Genomic DNA, 21,188 nt, shown 5'->3' with positions numbered 1-21,188 from the left:
CCGACCCCACTAGAGGACAAGGGTGTTAAAAAATGGATGAATAGATGGAAAATGACTATTCAATAGCAATATTAGAATGTGAACAATGGGTCTGAAAAGCTTCTGATGATGAAACGGAAGCTGAAACAGCGGCACGTTCAGAAGTAAGCCTTTATTTTGGGTGATGATCTCTACATTTTTAACCTAGGATTGAACAAGAGATTGCTAAAACACATGCAATAAAATCCCAAGATAAGAAAATGTGACAGGGGAATCAGCAGTGTTAGGTTGCCCTTTATATTTTGAATCACACACAAACCTGCAACCCAATTCCTGAATCATTATTGTTACATATGACTTGCAAGGCTTCGAACTTCACCACATAGGTTATTAACATAACTTTCAATACACACTTCACAAACATCTACCTGGATTACTCAACACACTCTTTGAAGCCTCGACACAGCAGGACACATCACTAGTGATTTCCCCAGTAAGCTTTCTTGTTGTATATTATTAAAAACTGCTCTTTGTCAGACTCTCTGATAAAATCTCAAACGAAAACCCAGCTCCACCAGCCTTCTTCCCATGTTGCATCCTGCATGCCATGTGTTCCCCAGGTAGGTGACACATTTCACCCACCTGATGTAAATGAAAAGATGTTTCATCAGACCAGATCTTCTTCTGTTAGCTGTTCTTATTTGTGATTCAATGCATCCTACTCTAAATGAAAAAATATGTAAATTAATTTGCCAACCTTTTCCCATAACTGTGAGCTAAAGAGGCATGTTTTTTTTTTTACAGTTTTCTGCACATTACTCTTTGCCAAGCAGTGGTTCATAAGCACAGTGTAAGAAAAACAATTTACTGGGAATTACAAAATATCGCAGTCTGGCAAGCTGAAAAAATAAGAAACTTCTTAGGTTCTCAATAGCTCTTTGTATGACCCGGGCTTTAGCCAGAATGGAGGCCCACTCTGCTCCAGAGTGATGTCCCACAGCTGAATACTAATGATAAGCCTCTGATCTCACCCTGACTTTGACTTTTGCATTTAGGGACACATGTGAAGCACTCTGGTGGTCTCAGGCAGGAACTTTCCAAAAGATGGCTGTCCCACAGAGGGATGTAAAACACCAACATGAGACGGGTTGAGGAGGGAGTAAGTTTATGATGTTCCTCATTCTGTTATATCTTTGATCAAATCTATGATGATCTAATCATTTCTTCTGTTTCTGGTTTTAATTTTTATTATTACTTCAGCATGCCTTTCATTTCATATTCCGTAATCTTCTTGTTTCCCAGAAACCATGAAGTTCTTGTTTTCTTCTGAAACTGGAATAAAAATAAGCATCAGAGAGGGGAGTTTAGAAAGCACTGGATTCAGCACTGAATGTGTAGGGTTGACTGGTCTCCCTGGAACTGGAGGAGGGAAGAGCACTATGGGGAGCAATAGATGTTTTATTATTGGAAGCAGAAAAATGGAGGACTATCAGGGATCAGAGGAAGCTGAAGTACACTATGAAAGAAGCATCAAAGTCTAAGTGTACAGTTGTTTGTTGCTTAGAAACCTGCACAAATCTCTTAATGTTGTTTTGTCGTGGGTCTCAGCTGCTGGCCACAATGGCTCCCACTTCCTCCCACTGCACTCAAGACTATGCTTTCTAATCAGCCTTTAATTGATCAAATTAATGGAGATCAAATCTCCATTAAACTTTTGGTTGTTCCTTCAGGTTTGACTGATGCCAACAGGGACACCAACTCCTATACTGTTCTATAATTACTTGACTTTCGATGTTTTGCAAAAGAAAGAACAACCTTTACCACATATTTTTTCTTGATTACTGTGATTGATTCTGGTACAACATTTATTTTGTACCAGAATAAATGGTACAAAATAAATGTACCATTTATTTTGGATTTGTAGCACAGAAGAGACTCTAAAAAATAAAAAATAAAAAAAATGGTAACGTTTGCTGTCTCACTGAGGGAACAATTTCGTTATGCTTTTGTGTTTAGGGTCTAAAACACAGGCCCAAAAATGTAATTGCTCTCACATTCTGCAAGTTTTAAATTGTGCAATTATGAAAGAAAACATCAGTCAACTCAATCAGTCAACCACAAAGAACAGAAGAGAAATAAAATCCCAACAGAACAATGATTTTAAATATAACAATCTCTCTCTCACATACTCATCGTCTTTGAAATGTTGGAGCTCATCAGGGCTGACAAAATCACTTCCCATTGAACAGGTAAAACAGCCTGTCCCTTAGAAAGAAATTACGTCGTTTTCTGCAATTTTCGTCTTTATCAAAGTGATGCAGGGAAATAGATTGCTGCCTGTCATTGAGAAACAAACTTACACAGGCTAATTTGCTTAACAACTTTAAGATAAATCTGAAGGTCAGAGCTGTAAGATTAGACATAGTAATTCCAGTGTTCTTAAGAGACATTTATTTGAGAAGTTTTTGTTTTTCTGCTCAGTAACAGTAAGCAAATAAATGATCAGTCGATTCCTTTACACAACATTAAAATAAAACTTGTTAATAATCCTCGTTTGTTTAAGAATGGCAGAATATTTGCACAGATTTTAATATGCGGGAGCAAAGACTCTAGTTGTATTATGGTTGAAAGCGTCAAAGGAGCATAAAGAGTTGACAAATGAATGTCTGCTATTTCACAATTATGTATCCAACAGGGATGTTCATATCAGATAGGAGTTGAGCAAAATCCAATTATTATTATTACAAATATTCTACTTTATTCCTTTAGACACAGTATTTATATTAAAAAGAGTAATACAAAAAGCACCACATGACTAAACTGGAAGTGTGAACAATAAAACTGATATTGGTAAAGAGACCAAACATAATGAACCTTTTCTTCATAGGAAGTAGTATATGTGGTAAGTCTCCTTATATTAACAACATAATTCTCTTATGGGAGTGTGATTAAGTACAAAAATAACTGCAACTAAAAACAAATAAAAGCAATTATATTAAAAACTCCAGCTTTGAAAGCCATTGAAGTTGTAGTTTGACAAGCACAAGTTCACATGTTTTTCTTCCCTCTTTGATCTTAATTTCTGATGACTTCTCCAGAAGAATTTAAAGTGACTTTAATTACTTTAAACAAATTCAGAACCACGCAACTCATTTAAGATAACTGATGAGTTTTTGAAGTATGTATTACCAAGACAATTCATCAAGACTAAGAAATTTTGTTTGACATCCTGGCTGTCTTTGTCTGAGCGAATGAGTGCTCTGAATTTTATTATTTTACCAAATCGTATGTGACTGAAAGCACAGAAATAATTGGAGCACATTGATTTGCTTGTTGTCCTTTTGTAAAGTTAAAGAAATATTTGAGTTCCAGAACATATAAAACATTGCTAAGGCACTTTGTCTGTCCACAATCGCTGTTAAGGAAGTATTTTATGTTCATTACAGGAGGAAAGCAAAGAATATTTTAAGCAAAAATATTTAATTATTTTCATGTTCTTGTACATATTGGTTATGTTGGTATCTTACTGTCTTTTTTTTAAGATCTTGGAGAAAGGACATTATAATCAAATACTCAAAAAAATCTGTTTGACAGCTCTTTATAGGAAGATGCTGGTTCAGCCTGCAGCCATCATATATCAAAAATGTTATTTCCTTTTAATCAAACCCTCAAACCCTTGCATATAAAATGTAAAAGCATCCAAAATTTGAAGCACATTCTCCATGCCTTCTTTAAATTTGGTTAATTTCAGTTGAATGTAAAATGGTTAGTAGGGCAAAAGTACAGAGTATATAGAGATAATTTTAATTTTTTCATCAAAAACATAAAAAAAACTAAAGAAACTAGAGGTTGAGTTAGACTTTTTTTTTATCTGTTATTTTGACTGACTGAGTCAAACCAAATTGATCATAATCAGTTTTTACCCATCAGTTTTTAAAATAATAATAATGATGCCAATTCTCATCAGTATCATACTCATTACAGCTACAAGCAAGGACAGAGTAAAAAACCAATCCAGTGGGTCCACATTTATTCTTCATTCCCCAGTAGGACGCTCGTGTCCTTCAAACCACCTTAGCACGTGTGGTGCACTTGAGACGTGTGGTAATGAGATAAATGGCAGCAGGGCTTCGTTTAAGGTACCTTTTCTCAGTTTAATTTAGCATGTGGAATGAACTGTGACTCTACAGGGGATCAATAACCTCTTTGGCGAGGAGGCCAGTTCAATTGTGATTTTTTTTTTTTTAACCAAACCATAAACTCATTTACTCATTACAAAATTATAAGTGTCTACTATATGAAAAAAATGCATAAGTTATACCATGAATACATATAAAATGCCTTGCAAAAATACTTATACCCTTTGATCCTTTTCATATTTCATGATACAGCCACAATTGTAAATGTTAAATTGCAAAGTGCAATTGAAATGATATATTACAAAATATATTACAAAGAAATACCCGAAGGAGTGGGTAACTTCCATTTGTGGTCAACTCCAATTGCCACTTTGTGAAAACTTTACAGCAACAACAGTGTTCTAATGTTTTTATTTTGCACATTGAGCTCAGTCAAAATGAATGGAGAGCACAAGAATTCAAATTTAAGGTTAAATCAGGCACAAAATTACATGTGGGTAAAATACTCAATCTTTTTCAAAATAAGGGGAATATAGAGGCTTGACTGAAACCTACTTTTTTTTTTACCATCTGATCTTGTTTTAAGACCAAAGGCAAAACGAGGTTCGTGAAAATTATTGAAAAAAAAAAAAAAGAATTCAACATTTTTTATCAAATAGAAGAAGAGTGTTGGCAGTTCCCTAATTCTGTGTTTAATAACAGTTTTGAGCATAATATCAAAAACAGCGGGAAACAAACATTGAAATTCAAGTCATTAAAACAGAACAGAACATCCATTCGTGGATGGAGTTTATTTGTGCAGTTTATAGTAAAATATTTGTGAATACAGTTTCAGCATCAGAGTCAGTTTCTAAGTGCTCATTACAGGGCTCCATTTTGATCTCAGATGTGGTGAGCCTGCTGGGTTTGCAGTAGGCGAAACTGGATGGCCGCAGCTGGAGGCAAGGAAAAGTAATGGCTTGTTTTATTTACACAAGACCAAGTTGGAAAGGAGTTTTACATTAACTGAAAACATTATAATTAACCCAGTTTTTTTCTCCTTACAGAAAAAAAAGTTTTAGTTGCTTTCTGCATCTGTAGTTTTAACTGGAACAGCTACCAACACTATAGAGAAAAATCTTAAATATTTATTCACCTCCTGGAAGTGTGTTACAAAGAGATGATTACCTGTTCACATCTGATCACAACACCCTTGTATATATTTTACTTTAGTGATTCTAGTTTAATATGTTTATTTATTGCTTGTAGTTTTTCTTAGTTACTTTAGTTTGTTATGTTCTGATGTTTAGTTTTGCTTACTGTTGGATTCATTTCTTAGTCCCGAGTGTGATCTCCCTTACCCCTTACATTGCTGCAATGCCTTTGTACCAATTTTCTTTTCTTTTTGTGTTATGTGTATCACCTTGTGGATTCATAATAAGTCTTTTCAACATTTCAAATGTCTTAACGGGGCTTTGGACAGTTTTTAGGATTGCCTTTTGAACATTCCTAATACTTGTTCTGTTCCATCCTTATGAAACAGAACAAATTGTCATGACACAAAATATAAATAAATTGACATATATCAACTGATCCTGTGGTGAAACCACTTACATGTCAAAATACTGACCAGAAACTATGTTTTCAATTTATTTCAATAATTAGAAAAATATTTTAATGAAAGCTATAATGAATAACATTTATAATCTTCTTCATTGTGTGAAATTCAGTTAATGACTAAATACTATACTATGGTAAATGCAGTGACTCGCCTGCACATCCATGCAAACCTTAATCTACATACTGTCAGTGTCAGGCACCAAATACAAATGGCACATGACTGTTAATAGCCTGTCACAGAGAGAGAACATGATGGGTATGCCAAGTATGCAATGACTTTGACAGGAGTCACCTCAAAGTTTTAATTTAAAAAGTTGTGTTTTTTTTCTATGCTTTCTGACCAGCTATTCAGCACAATGGAATTCCAATTAAATGGAGAATCTCACTACAACTTTCACCCCATGTTCAAGGTTATTTCTTTCCCTTTGGTTTTACATGGACAGAACAAATGGGGAAGGCAAACGGAGTAAAAGTACATTTTATCTGCCAACACGAGTAACTGGAATATTTCAAATAGCACCATAAATAAATATTTTATTATTTTTCTCAAAACTAAAAAGCAGGGAAAATGTACATGTCTTCTGAGCCAAGGCCTATTTTTTAGTTTTTCTTTAATATTAGTGTACTTTAAAAACATGTCCCTGTTTTTAAATTACAGTTTGTGGATGCTGCTAAAAGCTTTACAATGTTATGATGAACATCTGTCACAGTCTTTTAAACAAATGTTTACACAAGAAGGACCTAATTTATGTCACAAAGGATTTCTGTGACTTAGCATCGGGGCCATACTTGAAACTAATAAATAATTGTGTGCACCTTACACAAGACACCACAATGCACAATGCTTAATAACACATGATGGTTCAGGACATTCATCTCAGCGGCCCTTACAGTGGCGATAGGCTCAACTGGAAAAAGGCTTTCATGACCCTTTATATTACTGTAGTTTTAAAGAAAAATCTGTGGATTCTCAGACCTTTCATTGGCCATGCTACAGCCCACATGTATCTCCGAGGGGAGAAAAAGATGTTACATGAAGTGAATTTATATAGCCCTTTATTAAATCATGCTTTCCACTCATGATGCCGTAAACTAGAGAAACATCTTCCCAATGGCACTCAGATTCACAACCTGATAAGCAGACCGGTAGAAAGCTTGGGGTTAAATTGGGAATCATTGACATGTGGCTGGAGGAAGCTGAAATAAAACTCGCAACTTTCTGATTGTAAAGACAGTTACTCTACCCACTGAACTGCAGTTGCCCCAGATCAGAGTAATCTGTGGCTGAAGTACAACCTGGTCGTAAGATGGTTGCACATAAATCCCTTTGCGCTCACTCTGAGTATTTCTGTGCTTTCATCTGGTTTGGATTAAGGATTAAGAGTTTACGACTTAAAATCGTAAACTCTTCTATTTCCTTTTCATTAAATTGTGTTGAGTTTTTTTGTTTTTCAACTGCAAGTACTTTAACTAATGCTAAGTTTTTGTATAATCTAAAATAGCAAGAAGGTTTAGCCACTTAAAAAACTTGTTCCTGGATTATTGAGTGCCAAAAACTACTGTGTATTGTTTGAAAGTTGTATTATGTGTGCTTGTAAAAGAGAGAAAAAAAAGGACAAAAACAATCAAAAACATTTCACAGGTTCTTTGATCCATTATTGCAATGTTTGCTGAAGTGGTCATTGTTTAATTTTCTATCAAATGGAATCAAGAATTTTACAATACATAAGTAACTTTTATTACGTTTTCACTATAAATACTGCATGAAGTCTGAATCTAAAGTCTCTAAAATCTGAAAAGAAATAAAGCAAAACATGAGATATAAAACAGCTTGAAGCAGGATTAAGTGAACAGTAAAGAAAGAAATTACTTTCAATGTGTCGTCCTTAAAACATCCACAAGGACACCGCAGTATCAATTAATCTCTTTGATACCAAATTCACTCACATTTACACCCTTCCTATTCTACTCAATTTAGTAACATCCATTTGCTTGAGTGTAAGATACGAGCTTGTCAGTATTCACGTCTGCATGTGCTTGTATGATAGAGCTTCAATTTCCAAGCTGTGGGCTACATAGAAATTGGAAATCATTCTTTCCCTCGTGGAAACAGGCCACCAACAGCTTTCTATAAATGACTGTCTACCTGACCCTGAGATCTCCGAAGCATTATTGTGCTGATGGAGGACAGATATTTTCAAACTATTTAGACAGAGGCCCAGTGCTACCATTTAACTCGAAGACATTTTTTTAAGAGAAAAAAGAAAAGACATGAAGAATTAGTAAGTAATGTCTCCAATGTTCTAACAAAGAATAGAGGATAATTAGTGCATGTGTAAGCTGTTTTTCAAATAGTCCACCAAGAAAAAAAGTGCTGCTTCAGTGGAATCACATTTCCTTCATGGAAAACACAATATTTAGCTCGGTATCTTCACAAAAACGCAATGACAGTTGTTCATTGTGAGCTGAAATCTTCGAATAAATCCCATTTCTTATTTTGTTTCTGCCCCTGACCCTCGCCTCATCCATTGCTGCTTAATTCAAATATGGTTATTAGTACTCAATATTCCTCAGACAAATGGGACAGTCTTTTGCCACTATATCCGGGCTGTCCAACTAAACTGCTCGGGGGGCCACATTTTCTGAAACCCAACAGCTCTAGTGCCGGGCATCCAGCAATAAAGTATGTATTGTGCATAAAACATAACCAAGTATTAAGATGTACGTATTAAAATGATTTCTTTCATTTATCATTTATATATTTTTACTGCATTAAAGCATAAATGCTGGATGCACAGCACAACACTCTGGGGTAGTGGACTCATCTGCGGTGCCACAACTGAGCCAAAAACCTGTACCGTTTTCCTGCCATTGATGGCGCATTGTCAACCACAAGCATGTTTACACTGTCCAAATTTAAAACATTATCTTTAAAAAAACACACACACACACACACACACAATTACATAATATTGAGAAGATCCTAATCCTTTGTCTCATATGTGACCCCTGAAAAATTTAATTTTCAAATCAAAAGCTATAAATAGCTATAAAGCTATTTTCCTAAACCCGACCAAAGAGCAGAGATCAGATGTTTATCTCTACCCAGTGATTATTTCTTTCATGCCAGACATCAGAAATTCACTTATTATGGACATGAAGGTCAGGTGGCCTGCAGCTCTGAATAAATGCCCTCGAGAGGAAATTCTAACTAATACAACAGATTAAATCTTACGATCCACACTCATTTGCTTTTGTAAGTTGGACATCAAGATATAAAACGCCTGTAAATCTAAATAATGCAAAAGGTTTAAACTTTACTAATAAAAGTTCATTGAGCAATTTTATATTATACATCAGATTAAATCATACACCACTCTGATTTTAACACATTAAATCGGTATAATGTAAATCAGAATAGTGCATGAATAATTCTGAAATTTGTACAAAAATTTAAATTCTAAAACTAATCAAAGAAAAAGCACCATTTCAAACCTGCCCTGAAATGAGCTATTAACTCTGCTTTGTTCTTGCAAAGCCAGAGCAAATCCGGTTCTCATTCTAGCAACTCAAAATGTCAGGAATTATTTTTCTCTCTGAAAGGCATAGTGCATGTCAGTCTCACACAGAGTACAAACCTGTTCCATTTTTCTTTTCTTTTTATTTTCAACAGCAGTTCAATTAAAGTGACTATAAGTTTTAATCTGAGCCTTGAAATTTTTTATTTTCAGAAATAAAAAAGGTTTACATATCAGCAGAGAGATTTGTTTTCCCCAACATGTAGATAATAATTTAGATTTTAAAGGCTCAAATGATCAACACTGATGAACATAATAAGTAATTTTGGGGGGATTTGAGTGTGTTTGAGTAACAAAAGTGCTCGTTGCAGAAGGAGAGACACAGTACAAAGTAATGCTATTAGAACACAGTCATGCATGAACAACTCAGCTAATTTTACCATGGCTGCAGTGGCTTGCTAAAGAAAATTGAACATTATTATTACTCTCCATAAAGAAATATTGCACAGGTAGCTCAGTTATACATCAATCAATCAAATTTTATTTGTATAGCACATTTGTATAGCAAGGCATTTCAAAGTGCTTTACATCATTACAAACACAGAATCACAATGCAATATAGAATCAATCATTAAGTCAAGTTCCATCAATAAATTTGTAATTGATTACATTTCAAATACAATTCTAAACAGGTGGGTTTTCAGTTGAGATTTAAAAGAAGTCAGTGTTTCAGCTGTTTTACAGTCATTACATCCTTAATGAACACACAGCTTTCTGTCAAAGACTGCCTTTCATATTTTCTTACAGTCCATAGATGAATAAGAGTGAGAAAACAGATTTCATAAATTGCCCTTTTATGTCAAATCTATCTTTCTAAAAACAGGACTAACGACAGTCTGACATTAAAGAGAGATGAAGGAGTTATAAAAATGCTGTGGGCAGAAAGTCAAAGCTCACCACTATTTTTCTCTGCTAATAAATCTTTTTTCAAAGTTTTTTTGTTCACTATCTGCAGTACTCCTGGACTCTTAAAAAACACAAACTGTTGCTTCATATACAGAGAATAATTTGAGTACTTCTGACTGAGTGATTAAGTCGGTGATTTTTACCCATTGTATTCCTTATTCACTATTTGAATAAAATCATATTTTATGTTTGTTTAACCAAGAGCATGTGTGTGCCTTCTAAACAAATGGTAAACCTTCAGTTCATGATTTAGCTTAATAATTTTCTGTTACAGATTGATAAAATGTAGAAAAGCCATGAAAACTAAAAACCCTAAGCCAATAATAACTGCCAACAGTCAACCAACATTAAAAACGAAACATAACTCCAGATCAGCTGCCGCTCCATCTAACCAGTGCGTCTGGGTACTTCTGGAGTGTTAATGGGTGCTGTGCCTTTGATTCAGATAATGGGATCCACCCACAGGTTGGTGCTGCTGCACTAACCATTGCTGCTGCTGCTGCCTTGTTTTCAACTGACACAAGTGACTCTATCTGTTTGTCTGCACATTTTCTAAAGATGTTGACTTTAAAATTTCCCGTGGACTTTTCCTGATTAAACTGCCTGGATGCAAATTAGACATCTAGTTAGTGGTGTAAATGATGTGGATTGGAGTGTTGTACAATAGACCCCGAATCTACGTTTATTTTGGTCTAAATGTTAGTTTGTAGGAATTACTCACATGTCTTCCATGATTACATTTGCATAGAAGGATAACACTTCTTCCTTAGTGGGATTTGAATATTTCAAAAACAAATGTGCAAACAAAAAATAAAATAGACTATCTACCTTTCAAACTGTACATTAGTAATTGTTATTAATTTAATTTACTTATAGGTTGTTTTTCATTTGTTTTTTTGTTTGTTTTTAACCACAACACCTTTTTATCCTGGAAAAACACTTTAATAATTATTGCTAAATGTTCTTGGGAATAATGTATGAGGTTATTATAGCTGCCTAGTTAGATCTGAACTCTTTGTGACTTTCTTCAGCATAAGGGATTAGAGCCACCCCTACGGAGTACAGTAAGTACCCATTTGTCCAAGGAGAACATAGGGGGAGGTACGAGAAGTAAAACTAAAAGCCATGTGTTTTACAATTCTGAGTACCAAAAACCCCTTAGAAGGAAAGGCAATAAAAGGTAGAAACCAAACTATAAAAGACTCTATAATGTCCTCCAGCTCATTTTGTCCAGAGAGTCCAGTCTGGTTGTACAGTGATGTGATTTACGGAGAAGTGGTGGAGATCCATTAGTAATGAAACAACATATCCTCTATCTAGAAAGTGATTTATGTATTCAATAAATCTCCTTTCATTCCCTCTATTGCCTTTTTCCACTCCCTTACCCCTGACACCAGAATTAAGACAAGTCACATTATGGAGGGCAAGATTTACCAACAGCAGTGTCCTACAGTATGAAGGTAAAACTAAATAATGAACCTGCTGTAACGGAAATTTGCTTTGGCTTCACAGTAATTGTGTTGTCATATCTGAATTACTGCAGATGAGTAGTGAGACAAAGTAGCATACTTTAATTAAATGAAAGTAATGTAAAGGAAAGTTTTCAAAGCAACTGTAATTACTCTTATAACTGTAAACTGGTTGTGGAAACATCTAAAATGCCTAAAGTGTATGCATATATTTATATATGTCAATTGAATATTGGCAGCTTCCGGATCAGCTGATTTGTATATTTATTACTATTATTTATGAATGTTAATCTAATGACTCACAGTCATCTAAACTAATTAAACAATTCATATAAATCAGGTAAACAGTATGAGCAATTTGAATTATGTTAAATATTCTCAATAAAACTCGTATGATTTATCTTTTACTTCAATAACTAGTTTGTAAAGTGACAGCAGAAACGTCAATGATGAAACGTGGAAGCACCATGCTATCACTACTTTTCAATTTGTCAGCAAAGCAGCAGATAAATGACAAAAATAAGACGACAAGAATTTTTGGAAAAGTGGATGGAGCAGAAGTGACACCAGAAAAGAGGAGTATCAGGTCAGAGATGCTGAGCCTGGATGACTGCTGTAGCTTTACACTACACATATTAGCAGGGGACCTTACAGCAATGTTTAGCAGAAGCTATCACTTGGCAATTAATTTACAAAGTGAAAATATAGTGAGGTCATCAGAGAGAAGTAGAAAGGCTTGGCAGAAGGGGTCCAGAAAGTAAGAAATCAGCAGAAAAGGCTGTGAGGAGGAAAGAAAGCTGCTTACAGTAACACCCATTAATTTCCCTGAAGACAGGTGCTGAGGATATTAAGCCAAATAAAAGAGCTAAGCTCTGTGAGCTTCACTGATCCTGCTCCAACCAAAGCTTTACACAGCATGCTTCACCTTGGCAAACGCACACATAACCAAGACAGAGCTGTAATTAAATACCTATAGAGTAACTCAACCGGGCTTTCACCACATTTAAGACATTAACAGAACAGCATAGTTTCTCCAAAATCAGTGATATGTGCATTGATGCCCAGGTTTTCTCCATGTGTGACGTTAGCGCAGAGAGCAATTATTTCCAATGCCTTTCCATAACTTTTCTATTTACCATATTAGCAGCTGGATAGTTAAAATCCCAAAAGATTTTAAATATCTTTTGGGACAGTTAAGCTGTGAAGATAGTGATTTCAACAGAATAACACAGACCTGTGCTGAAAATTAAAGAGTTATAAGTGCTAGCTGGAACAGCAGGAGCTTTATTACACATCTGAGCCTTAACAGCACAGATGTTTCAGCGTTGATTGAGCCGAATCAGACACTTGAATCACGCACCCCAAAGGTGTGAGGGTTCAGGCTTCACTTTTTCACAGACTTGGCATGCTGAAAGCTCCTATTACATATTGACTTTCAGCCATGTCATTATAACAGTGGCATGCTCAAAAGCTAAATCTATTTTTTAGAACGATTAGTTAGACAATAGTTGCAGAAAGGTAGGGCAAATGAGCATGATATGGTATGCAGTTATTTTATTTAACTAGAAATGTTAGTAAAGTTACCTAGTTACAAAATAGTAACTGTGGTGAAAATGTAGTATGATAGATTTACATAATTAGTCAAATTAACTAAACTAAAACTGTTGATGAAAACACCCCCACACTTTATCTACACGACCCAGAAAGTAACTGTCATTATGCATTAATTACTCTTAGTTCAAGAATTATTTGAACCAGAGCATGAATTGTTGAGGTTCAACATGCTGCCAAGATAAATTGCAAATACAAACTGGTTAAGTTTTATCTGGATTTTTGTTTCACATCAAATTTATATTGACCAATCAAAGGGTGGTGTGATTAAAATTAACTCTAATTTAGGACTAATACTAAAATATGCAAATAACCCCCTCTCACAAGTCATTTTTGGTCTCAAATGTTTTGTTAAATATGATTGTTTCCTCTCTTGCCTTGTCCTTGCTTTGACCTCTGTGATTTATTGGATCTCTGTCCTGATTTTTACTCAGAGGTTTGTTTCATAATTACTCAAAGTAGCCTTCATCAGCAATAATGAACCTTCAGAGATGGATCACATTTAATTACAACAATCAAATTAGGCTCTAACCATGTCTGTACTCCTACCTGGGTAAGGAGACATTTAGAAAGCACAACTCTTCACAGCTGTTCTCAGCATTAAATGAGACCCTGTTATATTGAGATAAAGTGACACACAAAGAGTAGTTCAAGTAGGTTGATGTAAATGATGGTCTCTAAATCAGTACTTGTGGGGTACTTCAAGAAAAACTATTATTTCTTGTTTCCTTGGAGAGGTATACTAAGAATGTATCATCAGTGTGTGAATTAGATGATTTCTAAAGGCAATTGGTGCCATAGAATTTTATTTAGGGGTGTCCAAGTAAACACAGTTATATGTATGCCATGCTTTTTAGATTGTATATGTGAAAAAGAATTAACCATGCATGCTTTTGCTGCCACTAACCAACTATTACAACCAATGATGTAATACAATGCTAGCTTCAAGTTTTCTTACAGTATAAGACAGTTGAATGACTTCTGCACAGATTATTTAATGATATTGTCTATCGCTGACCAAAGACAGATTTTAATGCAATATGACTTTTGAAGTAACTGGGAAAACCTAAAACTGTCTTTGTTTTGAAGGGGAGGCAACTCATCAAATCTTTTGTATGGATTTTTCAAAGGTTTTCATGCAAGCTTTAACTTTCCTCCAAACCAGTACATCTGATAATGTATCGTTTACTTGATCATTTTATAGCTTAGATAAGGACAAAATGTTTGTGCCTGGGAAAAAAAAAAAAAAAACAGGAGTTCTTCTCATGGCTTTAGGCTGAGCCCTGGTGGAAAAATTATGAATTACAGCTATAGTAAAATGAGAGAAGACACAGGTAAAAATTAAAAACAAATACAAATATATATATATATAGCACAAGATACGTATCTAGTGTCCATACACGCAGTATATGTCCAACATATATTGTGTCCATTCACAATGTTTGACTTTTTAAACTTTATGCATTAATACTTCTGAGATTCACTGGGTTACTTTTTAAAGATGGAGAAAAGAAGGAGCTTGAATACCTTTAACAAACTTAAACAAGCACAATTTTCCAGGTTTTCTTTGTAGTTATTGTAAATTCTATTCATAACCTTTACCTAAAACCTGTCTCCATCAAAAAATAAATAAAACAAAGTTGAGTTCCTTAGTGAATTTTCACTTCCTTTTTATAATAACATTTCTGAGAAAAATTGGTGTAGCAAAGTTACCCTTCAGGTTTTGATATCTTAGGCAGCCTGGGTTCCTGGGAAACCTGACTATTCAGTGCATGATTTAAATTATGTACGTACAAGCAAGTCTTCTTTTCCTATTGGCTTTTTCCCTTTAGTTCATCTTCATGGTCCCCTTCCAGAAAGTTGGGTTAGTGAAAATTCAGAGGAAGTTCAGGGATAAGTCTGTGCACACCCTCAGTATTTGGTTTCAGAAAGCCAGGTAGCCAACTCTATGAGTCAATTTACTACTGCAAAATATTCTGTGAACCTGCTCAGTAGCAGGGTTGCCTAAACAAATTCACAGACTGTCCTACCTTTATACTGAAACTTGGCTTGAAGAAAGTGTCAAAAAATGTCGTGTCCCTTTCTTTAGGAGCTTGTAGATGTTGGAGCATTAATACTCCGCAGAAATCTACGCTGTGGGGAAGGTGACCAAACCACGATTAAACGTCTTATCATTTCTGGATGAATATCTATTAGAGTTATACCATTTTTCACCTGTTTTAATAACATATCTCAATGACTACGCATATTATTAATGATGTAAAAGTGATGGTGGTCACAAATTGTATACCTACAAGAGCATCGGTATCAACTGCAGTTTAAGATGGATGGGTGGGTGGGTTCAAGCCAGTATCAGCTATTATTTTAAGAACTGTCCTCTAATGTAATTGTTGTCCTGGAGAATGGTTGGGTCAGAAAATGTCCCCCAGAGATGACCTCAGCAATAAGTCGCCCGCTAGGCCATCTCTTCTTTGCCTCATAGTGCTGGTGGTCTTCATCTGTCCTTCTGGCCTCTGCCTTTCTCACATTTGCTAAAATGGAGGTCAAACTTCATGGTGTACAGCAAACAGTAATTAGACACATATCCAAGAATTATTGTGTTAATTTTAAGTGTACAGTTATATTGGCATATGAAAATAGGGTGCTAGGTCTTTTTTGGGGCAACACATAATTAACTGCATATGTTCAGGACAGCCAGTGAATTCTGTGTAATTCAACTGGAAAAGGTTGCACAAACACTTGAACCGTATCTGATTTAACTGTACCTTTATATTTAATCTATTTTTCTGCCACATTCTTTTTTTGTGCCTGCTTTGTTGCTTCTAGATTCATTTAATGCACACACAAATGTTAAACAGGTGTAGTGTCAAAAATACAAATGTAGGTTTTTGTGAAATCATACTCACACATTAACTTAGTCAGCAATTCTTTCCCACACTGACTCTATTTTGTTTGTGGCAGCAACAATATTGCTATTCTTCTGAAATATGTTGATGTCCATATGCCATTATTCATTTTCCATTGGCGAGAAATATGGACTTTGAGACTTCTTATTTCTTCCCATTGCCATGGAGTTATCTGCCTTCCATTGGTGAAAGCTCTTTTTATACATCTCACTCAACCTGCTTGACTAAGGGCTGACTTGACTCAGAGTTGAAATAAAATAAGTAAGTACAGTTTCTGTTTGCAGCAGTTATGCATGAAATATGTCTAGGACCCCTTAATGTAACACACCAACCTTGGTATTTATAACAACTTGGCTCAACTGCTTTTTCAAAGATTTTTTTTCCAGATGTCCTTGCTCCTCTTTCCAAACCACTTCCATTTAATTTATTGTTGACAATTTTTCTGGAAATCCACCCACTCAGATATATCCAAAAGCTTTTTGCAGTAGCGATACAGAATACAAATAACCTTTGAAGGAGGGTTTAAATAAAAAATATGCATAAACATGAGGACATAAAAATAACAAAAAATGTACAAATAGAGAAGTCTGAATGTCGGCCTTAAACATTGTGTTTCTTTTGTGTATTTGTTTTTTTGTTTGTTGAAGAACTTTGTGATTTTTATCTTGTAAAGTGCTATATGAATAAAGCTTTACATACTTACTTGTGATATCACCATCAGAATGTGTCAGCCAGAACTGGCATCATTAAAGTAATAATGATTAAAAGCATATAACCCTTTGTTATTTGAGGTGGTAATGGAGGCGGTGGTAGAAGTTCGCCCTGAAATTGGTGGGCTACCGGTTCAATTTCAGCTTCATCCACTTCTGTCTTTGGGCAAGACACTTCACACACCTTGGCGGATGGTTGTGATATGTCAGGCTTGCTTCTGTTTATTTAATGACTTGAAGTATAAAAGAGTAACACTGTCCAGAAGGCTTTAAGCGCCTCAGTGCATCAACGGCTTTGACTCCTTTACCAACAGCATTTTGGAAAATGTGACATGTGAAAACTAAAAAAAGGCATGAATCAACTGTTGTTTATTTGATAAAATCATTTATTTAATTTGAAATATTTAGGTTAACATTTCCCTCAATTCCCATCTTTTTTTCAGTGTTAGATTCATCCCTAAATAACACCAGTGAAAATAAAATCAAGCAACAGATGAAAAGAAAATGAGGGAATGCCACACGAGGACAAAAAGACATTGATTTTCCGATAGAGTTAGCTCGCTTTTAACTTTATTGAATAAATTCTCATGTTTCATTCAATAAACACCCTCAGATACTTTTATTTAATATTGTAGTTATCCAGCATGAGAATGTAGAAAGGTGTTCACATAAAAATGGTTTTCAGTACTGCTTTTAAGACAAAGGTGCCTCGCCAAACAAGTAACGGCCGAGTTCTTGATGAGTTTGAGAACAAGAGGCTTCATGTATCTACTTACACATGGAGTCATATGATAAATAAACAGTTACTTGAGTTGACAAGGGATTTGTTCAACAGTTAAAAGGCTAACTTCATCCAGGACTGATAAAAAAAAGCAGCCTGCTGTTCCATGAAAGAGAAATAGTCAAAGGCAACTTCACTCATACATATCTCTCTGGCGTCAAAGCTGACAACTTCCCAGCACTGATTATATAATAATCCACATTTTTAAGGTTATTAGAAATCATACAGTACAAGTTGGCAATCTCAGTGTTAATGCAAGTCACACAACCCCTGCTACAGGTCAATACTACATGCACTTCTCTGCAGAAAATCTAAGTTTTTTTTTTTTCTCAGAGCTGGAATATTTTCACACACACAAACAAACAAACCATGTTTGAATTGATTTTCCTATGTGTGCCTTACTTGACTGGATAGTTTATGCAGCTGATTTGGATCCCCTGTATTGTAATGCTATATTGGTCTGATCTTCAAGTCGTAAAACGCGATTAGCTAGATCCTTTAAAGGACTCCTAAAAAACCTTCCTCATTTGTGTCCCTGCTCAAAGTGCTATTACCTCTAAAAATGAAATCTTATTTCCTGTGCGAGAACTTGATTTTTACCAGAACATGAACTGCAGAGACATTACACCCGAGGAATATTGCACGCTGCCCAGCATTTCCATTAAATGCATCACTTTGTTTGTGATGAATTTAGAAATTATGAGTTTTACATTTTGAAACGAATTACTGAAATAAATCAATTTTACAATGATTTTCTAACTTAAAGATCCGCTGGTATATCTCACACAAAATAATTTATTAGGTCAACATTTCACATGTGAAGAACTTATTTCATGTGTCCATCACCATTTTGAAGACATCTTCCTATATAAGGTATCTATAAATAATACATTGATGAATTCCAATATATGACCACCAACAAGTAAAGGCAATGACAAGGTTCACTGTGTTGCAATGCATTATTTTAGACACAATGTAAAGACCCGATTTTACAATCCACTGGGCCTGAAGGTTTTGCTGCAGGTGTCTTAGTATCAGACATCTCAACAAAGTCTGACATGTTCATAGTTTATACCATTGCTAATTAGAGGTGTTTGACTGGCAAAAGAATATTTTACTTAAAATTAGCCATGGAGTCACAGACTTATGACTGGTGAGTAAAAATGTGGACTACAAACAGCATGAAAAAGAATTGTACATTTTCATTACTTTGGCTGTTTGTAAACAAAATTGTTTGAGCAGCACCCAAAACTCATAAACCTGCCAGATTGTTGACCTTGTTGTGGACAGAAGCTCACTGGAGACTTTCCTGAAGTGTTCAAACATTTAACTCTAATAAAGTATTGTATTGCAATCTGTACTCAGAGTATTCCCCAAGCCTGCATCCTTTGAAAAGACCTTAATTCACCAATAAATCCAATTTAGTAATCAAATATCTCAACTGCACCTTACATCATCATATGTAAACCCAAATAAATCCTGTTAGATTGATTTAAAATAAGATTTAAAGAAGAAGTTTTAAATTGTATTTTGTCCATTTGTTAATTTCCAGTTACTAAACCTTTTAAACAGAACCATCAGATTATCAAGGAAGGTTGTAGTTTGTGTTGTTGATATGCTATTTTTCTCAGACATGTAAAGAAACTACAGAAAGCAAAATTAAAAATGAAAGTGTTTTTCGTTCTGAGATTAATGTTTAAAAGAGTATATCCTGATCTTGCCCATCTTGTTTAAGCTGATGCTTAATAACAGGCTTGGTTAGATACACAATGTCCTTAAACTGTACATGCTCATATACACTGTGAGTTATACTTACCCATCTGACAGGAAGAATTTGGTCCTCTCAGTACAGACGATTACATTAATGGATTTTCTCTTGTAAGTCCCACTAAGATCCTAATCTGGTCCAGAAAAAATATGTTTTTGACCTTTAGTTTTATCCTATTGATATATCTACATAGATATGTGCATAATTACCTGGGACATCATTGACAGAGAATGGAATTATTATTTTCTAAAATTAAACAAATCTTTAGAAGTTTCCTTAATTGACGAGCTGACATACACCAGTTGTGTGCAAAAAGAGGTGGATAATCAGCAATTAAAGATCAGTCTGTTGGCGAGTACAAATATTAAAAACGGAGCTGAAGTAGCATCACCTTTGTGTGCCCCTTTCAAAGACCCAAACACGTCTGTATGTTAAAACTCAAAAATGTCATTCTGTTTCTTTGCTAGCTTGGCCACCTCCTGTCTTATAGCCTGCACAAGTGCAGAGGTGGAGAGGCTGCTCAGAGGCATGCTGTCCATGTCCTTCAGCACCTGGGGAAGACTTTGCTCAGATACTGTGCGAGGGGCAGTGGGCGGCTGCTCCAGTGTCTGGCTATACTGCAGGGGTAGCCTGGTGGGACTCCCCTGTGGGTAACGAGGATTAGGAAAAGCTTCAGCATACCCAGGTAAGGGTACCTGAAAACAGAGTGCACAGGAAGGGAAAGAAACACACAATTTTTATAGTAAAGCAGGAGCATATAAGTGTACAAATCAGTGCATGATTATGAATTGAAATCACTTTTACAGACCTAAATATGAATAAGTATTTATAACAAGTCTAAAAACGTGATGCTCATGGGTGATCATAGGGCACCAACATTGGTTTCTAGATGTGCAAAACTTAGAAACACAAAGATTTGCAGCTATAACTGCAACAAACAGAAGGTGTTAATTTATTGGGGACTGAACATGTATGGAGCTGCACAGTGGCGCAGTTCTTGCCTTGCAGCAAGAAGGTCCTGGGTTCGATTCCCGGCTCGGGGTCTTTTTGCACGGAGTTTGCATGTTCTCCCTGTGCATGCGTGGGTTCTCTCCGGGTACTCCGGCATCCTCCCACAGTCCAAAAACATGACTGTTAAGTTAATTGGTCTCTCTAAATTCTCCCTATGTGTAGGCGGGCGTGTGTGTGTGTGGGGGTGTGTGGGGGGGTGTGTGTGTGTGTGTGCATGGTTGTTTGTCCTGTCTATCTCTGTGTTGCCCTGCGACAGATTGGCGACCTGTCCAGGGTGAACCATGCCTCTCGTCCAGAATGTTAGCTGGAAATAGGCACCAGCAACCCTCCTGACCCCACTAGGGACAAGGGTGTTAGAAAATGGATGGATGGATGAACACACCTACTCACTACACTTAATATGTATTCTCAACATTTGTTATTATTGTTTTAGTAGGTTTTTTTTGAGTGAGCCTTGTTGGGCCACAAACAGGATAAATGAGGTTCCTTACAGAGTCTGTCCACTGCGGCTGGACATCCTCAGGTTCTGGTGGGTAGGACATCCAAGAGGGACTGTGGTAGGACGTAGGGGATGTGGGAACAAAATACTCTGAGTACCCTGGCTTTGCAGCAGGGATGGCGTAGACAGCAGTAATAGGGTTTCCTGTTTAAATACAAACAGTCAGTGATTGTTTTGTTTTTTTGTCAAAATGCTGCTATTATATAAAGACTCAGTGTAAGCATTTTAAATT

General features: G+C 35.7%; 1 protein-coding gene across 2 annotated transcripts in view; it reads right to left on the bottom strand.

Annotated features, from left to right (window-relative positions):
* Window positions 1–17,445: 17,445 nt before the first annotated feature.
* The window catches only part of kiaa1549lb (KIAA1549-like b), a 69,672-nt gene continuing 65,929 nt past the window's right edge, over window positions 17,446–21,188 (bottom strand). For both annotated transcript variants that reach the window (XM_032561143.1, XM_032561142.1), the window contains exons 21-22: window positions 20,949–21,100; window positions 17,446–20,141 (exon numbers count right to left, since the gene is read on the bottom strand). In XM_032561143.1, the coding sequence (XP_032417034.1) occupies window positions 19,878–20,141; window positions 20,949–21,100 (416 nt within the window). In that variant the 3' untranslated portion in view covers window positions 17,446–19,877. The remainder of the gene's footprint in view (window positions 20,142–20,948; window positions 21,101–21,188) is intronic.

Source organism: Xiphophorus hellerii, chromosome 4 (genome assembly GCF_003331165.1).
Source record: "Xiphophorus hellerii strain 12219 chromosome 4, Xiphophorus_hellerii-4.1, whole genome shotgun sequence".
Taxonomy (NCBI): domain Eukaryota; kingdom Metazoa; phylum Chordata; class Actinopteri; order Cyprinodontiformes; family Poeciliidae; genus Xiphophorus; species Xiphophorus hellerii.
Note: the sequence above shows the minus strand (reverse complement) of the source record. Positions and strands in the feature narration are given on the sequence as shown.